The 11,673-nt window shown below is 33.4% G+C and overlaps 1 protein-coding gene across 1 annotated transcript; it reads left to right on the top strand.

Annotated features, from left to right (window-relative positions):
• Positions 1–1,129: 1,129 nt before the first annotated feature.
• On the top strand, positions 1,130–8,985 carry LOC112518186 (succinate--CoA ligase [ADP-forming] subunit beta, mitochondrial-like). The gene is made up of 13 exons (XM_025125798.1): positions 1,130–1,169; positions 1,296–1,427; positions 2,814–2,924; positions 3,224–3,335; positions 3,688–3,752; positions 4,461–4,538; positions 5,422–5,496; positions 5,591–5,743; positions 5,835–5,969; positions 7,113–7,277; positions 7,370–7,492; positions 8,472–8,543; positions 8,827–8,985. Exons 2-13 carry the CDS (start codon positions 1,326–1,328, stop codon positions 8,905–8,907), a joined length of 1,272 nt encoding a protein of 423 aa, XP_024981566.1. The 5' UTR covers positions 1,130–1,169; positions 1,296–1,325; the 3' UTR covers positions 8,908–8,985.
• The last annotated feature ends 2,688 nt before the right edge of the window (positions 8,986–11,673 follow it).

Below are 11,673 nucleotides of genomic sequence, written 5' to 3'. Positions count from 1 at the left end.
GTTTTTGAATGCAGAGGGTTTTGATGATTGCTCCAGGATTTAGTTAAACCGATCAGAAATTCTTTAGATTGTTCCTACTATAAAGTGACAATGAATATGACATTTTCACAAACATGAAGCTGAATGCATTGTGGTGAAGTGGTTGACGATTAGTGACCTAGTTAAAGATCACATTAAGAAGTTCTTCACATATGATTCACTGTTTCAGCTGGTCAGAATGTAGACCGAATTGTCGAAAGATGAGTACAAATCATACGAAAAAAATTCTTTACCTACACCACTGGTCAAAAATCCAACTTGAAGCGATAGATCAACAAAATCAGTAAGTTATGGAGAAAACCATGAGTACGGTAAAATAAATGTCCACAACAAAAATAAGAATTTGTATTTATTGTACATTTTAAATAATTAGAAGGATACTCGCGTAATATAGCGAGATGTATATTGATTTCAATGTTTCATTTTATTTTTTTGGTCTCTGTCGATGTTATAATATGGATTTATGTGGTTTTTAGCAAACAATAATGTTTTTCTTAATAAAATATAAATTTGAAGGTATCATAAAAATTAAAAAAATATAAAAGTTCTCATTTTTTTTTGTGTAATTTATTTAATTTAAATTTTTATTATAATTTAATTTAGGTCTAACGATGAAGTAATTTATTTTTGTTTGAATAATATTATTTTTATAAAGATAATAATTAAGTTTTCCAATTACAACTCAATGATTATCCTAATCATATTTTAGATTTTATATTTAAAATAAGAATTTTATCATATATTTGATTATATTTATTTACAGTTAGTTACACGAATTCAAATATGAAACTTAATAAGTTGTATTTACGTATAATTTATTTGCAATCTTGAATTTTATATAATTTACATCAATAATCAATACTTTATATATAAAAAATAATTTTTAAAAGTTTTTATCAAATTATTTATAATATGGTATAGATAAATGACAGTTTTATCAAACAGTGTGAGAAATTTATACATTTGATAACTAATGTAGAATAAAAAAGTGGAAATATATTTTTTTATTTTTTAATATAAAATTGCAATTGTTGAAAATAGAAAGGAAAAGGGGGCCCCACATTGCGTTCTATTCTACGACCTACGCTAGTAACACAAGGGCTTCTTTCCATTCCCAATTCCGGTGGCAGGTCAGTCGTCTCTCCGCCTCCGGCCGCCTATTTGACCTTTTTCTTCTCTCAAAATTAGGGCATCTGATTTATGTTTTCATAAACTATGGGTTGGATCTCGTCTAAATAACTGTTGGTTCTCTGTAGTGGATCTTGGTTGATATAATCAACAGAACGATGGTTGGAGGATTGTTCAACAAGCTCGCATCTAAATCGCTCAAGGTTGCCGGAAAATGGCAACAGCAGCAGCTCCGTCGTCTCAATATCCATGAGTATCAGGTCATCATCTTCTTATTGTGTTTCGTTTGTAGTCTTATAATATTAATTTGTGTAGCGTATATTTGTAGACAGCATCACACGGCACTATTGTGTTATCACGGCATCTGTTGATAACGAAGAAGCGTTTTCACCTTTAAAGTTTAGTTTATGTTGCTTATATTTATGAACTGCATCATTAGGTTCCATTTTGTTATCACGGCATCTGTTAGATGACAAAGGAAAAGAATAGGAACGCAAAGAGATACAGGGATTCGACTTTGAAATGGTTGAGTTAGTAATTTTTTCTAGAAACGAGATATATGTCTATGGTGGGTATTACAGAAGAAGTCCATAAAACCAGCATCGAGAGTGTAAATGATTGCATCAAATTGTTGATCCGAACAATATGATAACTATAATTTTATCCCATTTTTATCGTCATGGAAGGAGTATGCTTATTGGTTCATGAAATGCTAAAATAAGATTCACAGGATATATAGAACCCGAAGACAAAGTTATTTGACATGGGAGGGAAGTTCCGTTAGCTCGTTGGGAACCCAAAATTGATTAGGAACCCAGGAACAGCCCACAACGCGCTACATATCCCTCTTCTGGATGAATATTCATCATGAATCAGTCATTCATGAATCATGATGAATATGTTGCAAAATGACGAATAACACGTTCACATTCTTGATGAATATGCCACGTGTTGCCCTGTGGGCGGTCCCCAGATTCCTAATCAGTTTTCAGGTTCCTAATGGAATATGCCCCGTAGATTGGTGATAGAAGATTTTACAACCATATTTAACAGTTTGTCATATTAGTGGATTTTATTTCTTATGTTGCACAGGTGACATGTGGTGTACTTATTTTCCATGTTCTACCAGCTTGTTTAAATCTCCTATCAACCTCTTGTCTCCCATTCTGCTAAAACCTGTCATAAGTTGGATTGTTATGAATTACTAAATGATTGCAAAGTTTCTTTCATTTGGTGTGTTAATATTCTTCTAGTTTTGATGTCTACATAGGGTTTGTCTGATGAACACCAAAAGAAATGGGATGGAATTGCAAATGTAATTGACCGATTAATGGGGACAATCGAATGGTTACAGTTAGTTTCTGGCATTTGAGAGGCCAATCACTTAACAGACTCACGTTCAAAGGGTTACAAAACAGAATGCCCACCTTCTGGTCCCTCACGACTTATTTATACTAGACATATGCATTACATACTTGTATGCAAAATGCAATAACTACTTGTACCACTACTAGCATATGGTATAACATTGCCCCCTAAGATAGTAAAAGTAACGTAAGGTGTTTGGTGCAGAGCGTGGCATTGAGTTTGCAATGTTATTTACATGCTATGTTTCTTTAATTGCTTACAAGCAAATCTGAAATCAGGGAGCTGATTTGATGAGCAAGTTTGGTATTAATGTTCCAAAAGGTGTTGCTGTTGCTTCGGTTGAGGAAGTCAGGAAGGCCATACAAACAACATTTCCTAATGAAAAGGAGGTAATTTGTCATACATTGTCTTTCTGTTTTATTATCTGTTTAGATGTTCAGGCAACATTGACTAGAAGTAAAACAAAGACTGAGGCGGGTTATCTGTAAATATCAAATATTGGAGTGGTCGAAGTATCTGGTTGTGGGTTTATTAATGTTTTTTATTCCCTATTCTTTTAGTAGTTCCAACTTGTCAAAAGTTAAAGTCTAGAAGCTGTAGGTTTGATTTTTTATTATTCACCGTTTATTTGCTACAAAAGAACTAGTTGACATGTATATAAGAGGCACTGATTTCCTTTTTGGTCCAGTTGGTGGTGAAGAGCCAAATCCTTGCTGGTGGAAGGGGACTAGGGAAGTTCACAAGTGGTCTTCAGGGTGGAGTTCATATTGTCAAAGCTGAACAGGCTGAAGAGATAGCTGGTATGAAAATATAGCCGTTTGAACAATTGTTTTAGGACTCAGGTTCAAGGGAAGAGAAACCACAAAGAAAAGGAAAACTGAGGAACACCTTGATAACCATTCATTCGTCCGGTATGCACATGTGCATAATAGTATTTGAAAATGTTTCCTGGTTTCTAACTTTCTTTGCACGTGTGCATTTTATGCACATATGCATACCGGACCAATTACTTTTATGCACATTTGACCAGTAAAGCTATGATTACATATGGAAAATGTATAAGGCTATTGTTAACATAAAAACATTTGATCTTTTTGATGGTTGATGGATTTATAAATCGTTTGAATATATTTTATTTTCATGTTCTTGTAGGCAAGATGCTTGGACAGACTCTTGTCACCAAACAAACTGGCCCCCAAGGGAAAGTTGTCAGCAAGGTTGACATTACTTATATTATCATTTATACCCTATTATGACCATCAGCAACTTTTGAGATATACTCTGCTGGAACATGATACATATGTTACATTATATAGCCATCGTGTTTATTGTTGTATTGTCACAAACTACACCTTCCCAAACTTGAGCAATATTTGGTAACAACTGATTTCTTTCGCTCTCTCTATTTTCTAGAGAAACTAGTCTTTATTTGAAGAAGTTAACATGATGATCAGGATGGTGAAGCACCTCAAGTATGGCCATTTGCAGTCACACATGGGCTATGTCGATATTAGAGCCTGACTATAATCATCGCTACTACATCTTTTTTTGCTGTTTGAATTTTCGGTCAAAAAAAGCAAATCATTTTCTGATTAAAAAATAGTCTTGCATTGCTATATGCTGGTGTCAGCTTTGACCTTAAAATTAAGTTAGCTTCTCAGGATGTAAAGATTCTTCTATAACTTGCCCAGATCAGGGATGGACTCTTGTGCAATTTTATCAAATGTTATTAAAGAGTTTCATTCTAATGCCTCAAGCCCAAAGCAAAAGACTGACCCAATAACCTCTAATCCAACTTAAAACCATGGTGGAAGTTGTTGGTAGCCTACAACTTTGAGCTTATAAGGAGCTCACACATCTACTTCTCTATCCATGTGGGACGGGTTTACATAAACCATGAATTAATTTCTGCCTTCATTATGCAGGTTTACTTGTGTGAAAAGGTGTCACTTGTGAATGAGATGTACTTCGCAATCACTCTTGATCGTACGACTGCTGGTCCTGTAAGTTGTTGCTTCTTAATACATTGTTAGGTTTACTGTTGTTGACACATCTATCTGTATGTGTTCATGTGCACCCCCACATGATATCAGATATGAACAAATTAGGTCAAAGAGTTGATTCTATTGTATTGCAGTTTTACATTTCAACATATGATACAAGTGGCTAGTTATTTTATAAGCGAATGTTTTACTGGAAATGTTGCCGGAGGGTTCCTCTAGTTCATAAAATTGTGCTTTTCAGAGCCTTTAATTTATTGAGAACTTATAAATGTCTTGAGAATTTGTCTTAATGGCACTCAATGTCGAGTTTTACATAATTTCTAAGTATGAACTGGATATTTTGGGGAGCATCCTGCTATGTAGTTTTGAGTGACTTGTAACTTGTGTCATCTAAGCTACTGTAGGGAAGTGGATGGGAAGTGCTCATTTCCTGAGCACGTTTGTTTTATGGGAAACTTGGGCTGTGTTAACATGCATTGTTCAATGTGGCTTTCTGGGGAAATTGTCCACAATAGTCAATCTGACCTCTCTTCACTTTATAGCCACTTTTTCAACTTATTAACCGAAAAGGCTGAGATTATGCAAGTAGCACTTATGCAACTTGCATAACCCACTTTTTTCAAATAATATTCTGGAAAAGTAGACATTAAGCAAGTTGTGTAAGTGCTACTTGCATAATGTCTACGTGGGCAATCTATGTGTCACACACTCCTTTAAGTAGCACTTCAGCAAGTCTACTTTTTCTGAAATATTATATTGAAAAAAGTGGGTTACGCAAGTTGCGTAAGTGCCACTTGCATAATCTCTTGTTTTGGCATTATATTCAACATTGCTGAAAGACTATTAGTGTCATTGAGAATGGTGCTTATTGAGTCTTCTTCAGCTTATAATTGCCTGCCGAGAAGGAGGAACCAGCATTGAAGACCTTGCAGAGAAATTCCCTGATATGATCATAAAGGTATCCCTTTATTTCAAATTTTAATATTCCTTTGAGCATTTCATGTTTTCTGTCATATAGACTATCCATCACAATTTGTTTCATCAATTTGCAGGTGCCTATTGATGTTTTCAAAGGAATTACCGACAAAGATGCTGCCAAGGTGGTAGACGGTCTTGCTCCTAAAGTAGCTGACAGAAATGCTTCAATAGAACAAGTAAAGAAGTTGTATAACCTTTTCCGTGAGTCTGATTGCACGCAGTTGGAGGTGAGCGTTAATTTTACACAGCTGTTTTGGCTTCCTTTTCTATTTTTGCGTCTCCGTATTTGGGTGTTAAGTTCAGTGTCTCCTCCTTCAGATCAACCCCATTGCCGAGACTTCGGATAACAAGTTGGTTGCTGCTGATGCTAAGCTAAACTTCGATGATAATGCCGCTTTCCGTCAAAAAGAAATATTTGCTCTCCGTGATCCAACACAGGAGGACCCTCGTGAGGTATAACTAGTCTTTTGTGTTCGAGTATATATGAAAACACTTCTATTATTGATAATACCATGACATGGTCGTCTAGAAAACATTGGGTAACACATGGATCTAAACAAACTAAACAAGCTCAATAAGTCCCAACCCGAGGTGGGGTCAGGGAGAGTTTGGGAAAGGGGGGGGGGGAGATGTGCGCAAACTGGACCTCTATCTGAAAGAGTGTTGACCACCTGCTAACGAGAAGTGTGTGGAGGAGAGAAATGCAATATGCTAAAATTTGAAAAGCTAGACAAGAGTGAACGATAGCAATACTACTAGAAAGAGAGAGAAAAATATTCTAAATTTCAAGGATCTAAATAGTGTGAGGCGTGGCGTGGCAGTGAGCTCAAGCCTTGCACGCCACGGTGAGGACGCGTCGTTTTTTAAGGTGTGACATAAGACGACAAATTTGTATGTCATAGATAGAATTTTTTATATACTTATAAATTTTCTATATATTATTCAATGAGGTAATGATATTAAAAAATTTACATTCATATTAGAAGAAACAAATCATATATATTAGTATCATATAAATAGTATTTGATTAAATATTCAAAATAGAACTTGGAAGTGTGATTTTACAACTTTGTTTTAACCGTGAGTCTATGACGTGTGTGAATTCGTGAAACTGTGAGTGATGTGATTAGGTAAATCTATAAAAGTGTAAAAACACAAGCTAAAAAAATTACAAAACTAAGAAATATTTCTTTTTGGAAAAAGTCGCGCCCTGTAAAAAAGTGCACGCCATGACGCGTCTCAAGGCGACATGGTGTGAGCCACGTCTTACAGAAACGCTATAGGCCTTATTGTAATGGCGGAGACGCATCTTACGCCAAGTCGCGCCTGTTAGAACCCTGCTAAATTTTGAGAAACTAGTTTTGGATTTGTTGGAATAAAATACGACTAATGAACGCATACTTCCATCTGTTGAACATTCTCGACCTCGGGCATGTTTCTCTTTTTCTTTGACGGGTGGGTGGTTGGGGGACAGCTAGGACTTAGGAGGATGGCTTGCGGGTTAAAAGCGTGAAGAAAATAGATCAGAAAACCTTAAAAATTGCGAAGTTAACCAGAAACTGCCGATAATATGTAACAAAAAATTATTTTTAACAGGTCGCAGCCGCAAAAGCAGATTTAAATTATATTGGTTTGGATGGGGAAATTGGATGCATGGTGAATGGTGCAGGATTGGCCATGGCCACCATGGATATCATAAAGTTACATGGAGGAACTCCAGCCAATTTTCTGGATGTAGGCGGGAATGCTTCTGAAGGACAGGCAAGTACTTGGTTTAGAAGCTTCAACTTTGTTGATTAATAGAGTCCTGTAGTTGTATTGTTGCATGCTAATACTAAAAAGAAATCGAACAGGTTGTGGAGGCTTTCAAGATCTTGACTTCAGATGACAAAGTGAAAGCGATTTTGGTAAATATTTTCGGTGGGATAATGAAATGCGACGTCATAGCTAGTGGGATTGTTAACGCTGCTAAACATGTGAGTTTGCATCGCTTTCGCTATTGGTATCCGTTATCCTATCCTTTCTGATAATTTCCCTTTGACGGGATGATTAGTAGAATAGTAGTTCTATTGATCTTAATATCTATGAACGGTTTTCACTTACATTCACTACAGCAAAATCGGCTTTATAGGACACCAACCATGTCAAATTGTCCTAATAGATTGTTTTATAGGACTTCAGTTTGTAGGACAAAACAAATGTGTGCCCTATGTCATGATGTATTTGGCATCCTAACAAGTTTTTTAGAACATTTTTGAAATAAAGTGTCCTATTAGTTTGTTTCCAGGACACTCTTTGAGAAGTGTCGTATGAACTCATTTTCTCAAATAAAAAGACTAATAGACGTTTTATTTCAAAATTGTCTTAAACAACTTGTTAGGACGCTAAAAGCATCTTATCAACTTATCGTAACACCTTTACACATGACGCAAAATTGTTTGTCCTATAAACCCAAGTCCTATTCCTATAAAGCAGTCTATTAGTACATTTATACATATTTTAACGTTCTATAAAGACAATTTAATGATTTGATGAGTCCAGTTTTTTGCAATATTCCTATTGTTTTAGAATTTGAGTGATTATTGTTATGGATGGTAATTTTGAGAATTTGGTACTTTTTGGTTCGACTCTTGGTTTATAGAGTTCGGTGTCATGAATCTGTTTTGGTCATTATGGGTGCCTTTGGTAAGTGGGACGGGGCAGGCTAGTACAAAAACTTGTCCCACGTGGGTGTGACATTAGACTAGGACAACAGGATGGGGGTGGGTCCCACTAAAATAGGTGGAAATAAGGAAGAAGAGACAAGATTGGTAAATTATTAAATTGCTCATGTCAGATTAAACCTTTTATACTTTTGCCCGCATACCTCATTCTCCCCCTTCTAGTCCTGTTTGCATACCAAACACATCCCGCTACAACACTCTTCTAACATTTGTATTTGCTTTTGTTCCCAAGGTTGCATTGAAAGTGCCCGTCATTGTTCGTCTTGAAGGTACAAATGTTGACCAAGGAAAGAGGATTCTCAAGGTAAAATTGATCATATCATCTCAATAAGACTTCCGAGAGGGAAGCTCGGTTAGGAGCCTAATAACCCGGGAAACCCCACAACACGCCATGTGAAGAAAATGAATGTTCATCATGGAAGTGGTATTCATCATGAATCTTACATTCACAATGAATATGGTAATGTTATTCATCATATTCCTACTGAATATGCCATGTGTTTGTGCTGTGGGTGGTTGATGGGTTCCTAATCAATTCTAGATAGAGAAAATAAGATATTTAAAATAGAAATATGTCTATTACACAGGAGAGCGGGATGGCATTGATTACAGCCGAAGATCTAGATGATGCAGCCGAGAAGGCCGTTAAAGCACTCAAGTCGGCGTAAAGTCGTTTATCACTTTCAGATTGAAGTATTTCGACGGTACAATCGAAATCTCAATCGGATAAATTTCAGTGATTGACAGAACTTCGAATCCAAAATGTTATGAATCTGTGTACCTCTCTCTGTGGACGGAAAAAATGACCAAATTCGAAAATTGAAAAAAAAAATGCGAGAACTGTCAAAAACGCCAGTTTTTAGCACCCTAAACCGGGTTTAAAAACCAGGTTTAAAATCTAAATTTCGGATTTCTGATGCATTTTCCACAAAACAATATTACCCAAATAAAAAATTTCAACCTTTTGAACTACATGTAACTGAGAAGTGGGTAAAAGTAGCAATCTTTTTTCTCTGAGTTTATGGCGCCTCTCGAAACGTGCAAGACGTGAAAGGGGTACATGAATTTCACCGACCTCTTCGAAATTTTCCATTCAACTTATTTTTCCTCTACCCTACAAACAAATGATACACACCTAATTATCATATATTTTAGATGATACTTTAAAATTCAAGATTGCAAGTAAATTGTTCATATGTACAACTTATTAAAGCTCTATTTTTGAATTTGTGTAACTAACTACAGATAAACATAATCAAATTCTGGTTAAGTATCTCATTTTAAATATAAAAATCTAAAACATATTTAGGATAATCCTTGAATTCAAAATACTAAATATTATCTTTGTAAAAAATTATATTATTAAACTAAAGATAAACGATTTCATTATTAAATTTAAATTAAATTATAATAAAAAATATAATCAAAGAAGTTACACACAAGAAACAAGAACTTTTAAATGTTTAATTTGATATAAAAATCTATATATCTTTTTTCAAAATTTGATTATACCTTCTAACTTATATTTTATTCAAAAATATAAAAACATTATCGTTTTTTCGGTACCATATGACGGAGATAGAATAAAATGAAACATTAAAATCGAGATGTATTTCGCTGCATTATGCGAGTACTCTTCTAATACTAAAAAGATAGACAAAAATGATCCTTAATTTAATAAAGTTAACAAAGATTTTAATTTAAAAAAACCATAATCAAAATAAATTAAATACATAAACTGGAATCCACAGGAACCCCAGTAAAAAGGATATCAAAATACAAATAACAAATCACAGTTCACTCTTTAATAAATGAATTTTAAGATTAAAAAGAAATCACGGGGTGTTTGAGATTGTTTATAAAAACTACTTTTTAATTTATTTCAGTCTGACATCGATGATAAATTGTTTTCTGGTGTTTGGATAAGATAAAAAAACTATTTATACCGGTGTTAAACCGGTAATAAATTGTTTTTGACAAGTTAATCATTTCTAACTTATTAAAAACTGTTTATTACCAATTTATAATTTTAACATGTTTTATTTAACTCTGATTTAATAMMRMATAARWWAMTAAACACTTTTTAAACAAAAAACATATTTGTTTTAAGGGAAAAGTACAATAAAAATCAATGGACTTTCTTGTTTGGAATGATTAAATCCTTGGACTTTTTTTTTGGAACAAATAAGTCTTTGGATATTTCAAAACATATTAAATAAGTCCTTGGACAATTTTTTGGAACAAATAAGTTCTTGGACATTCAAAAATATGTTAAATAAGTCATTGGACAATTTTTGGAACAAATAAGTCCTTGGACATTTCAAAAAATGTTAAATAAGTCATTGGACAATTTTTGGAACAAATAAGTCTTTGGACATTCCAAAAAATGTTAAATAACTCTTTGGACAATTTTTGGAACAAATAAGTYMTTGAACAATCCAAAACATGTTAAATAACTTCTTGAACTTTTATAAAACATGTTGGATACATTCTTATAACTTGTACAACTAGTTAAAGTGGTAAAATAATGAAAAAAAATCCGGAAAAAACCCCAATGAACATTCATATTTTGTCAGTGATTTTTTAAACTAAAAAAAATAAAAAAATTATAGAATATATTATTTTTAATTAAAATAAATTTTACCAGTAATCTTTTTAAATCTTTTTTTAATTTAAAAAATCACATACATGATATATATATTTTTAATTAAAATAAATTTAATAATAATTATTTTTTTTGTTTGAAAAATCACTGACAAAATATATTTTAATTTTAATTAAAGTAAACTTTATCAAAAATCTTTTTTAAATGTAATTATTTTTTTGTAAATGTAAGTACTTTTTTGTTATATTTGTTTAATTTTATAGATCTAAATATTTTTTGGTTCAAAAAAATATTTAGGGGCTTAATCGTTCAAAATATGGATGTTCATTGAGTTTTTTTTCCTGATTTTTTTCACTATTTTACCACTTTAACTAGTTGTACAAGTCATAAGAATGTATCCAACATGTTTTATAAAAGTTCAAGAAGTTATTTAACATGTTTTGGATTGTTTAAGGACTTATTTGTTCCACAAATTGTCCAATGAATTATTTAACATTTTTTGGAATGTCTAAGGACTTATTTAACATATTTTGGAATGTCCAAGGATTTATTTGTTCCAAAAAATTATCCAAAGACTTATTTAACATGTTTTGGAATGTCCAAAAACTTATTTATTCTAAAAAAAAATTTAATGACTTAATCATTCCAAACAAGAAATTTTTCCCTTGTTTTAAATAAGCAATCCCAAACATCACTCCACACCTGGAGATCCATGGCAGTTCAACGGCGTTATGAGGGCAACTCCAATCGAACGGCAAAATCTTAGTTTTGCCGTTCTTTTGGTTCCAATCGGCCTGCAAAATCACCAAAGATATAGCGGGTCTTGAAA

The sequence above is a fragment of the Cynara cardunculus genome (genome assembly GCF_001531365.2).
Source record: "Cynara cardunculus var. scolymus isolate 2C chromosome LG 9, CcrdV1, whole genome shotgun sequence".
In the NCBI taxonomy this organism is placed as follows: Eukaryota; Viridiplantae; Streptophyta; class Magnoliopsida; order Asterales; family Asteraceae; genus Cynara; species Cynara cardunculus.
Note: the sequence above shows the minus strand (reverse complement) of the source record. Positions and strands in the feature narration are given on the sequence as shown.

Excerpts from the sequence above, each read along its gene's own strand:
- LOC112518186 (XM_025125798.1), top strand. The coding sequence starts at position 1,326 with ATGGTTGGAGGATTGTTCAACAAGCTCGCATCTAAATCGCTCAAGGTT. Across the intron at positions 7,493-8,471 it reads TTGTTAACGCTGCTAAACAT|GTTGCATTGAAAGTGCCCGT; the intron begins GTGAGTTTGCAT and ends TTTGTTCCCAAG. Across the intron at positions 8,544-8,826 it reads AAGGAAAGAGGATTCTCAAG|GAGAGCGGGATGGCATTGAT; the intron begins GTAAAATTGATC and ends TCTATTACACAG.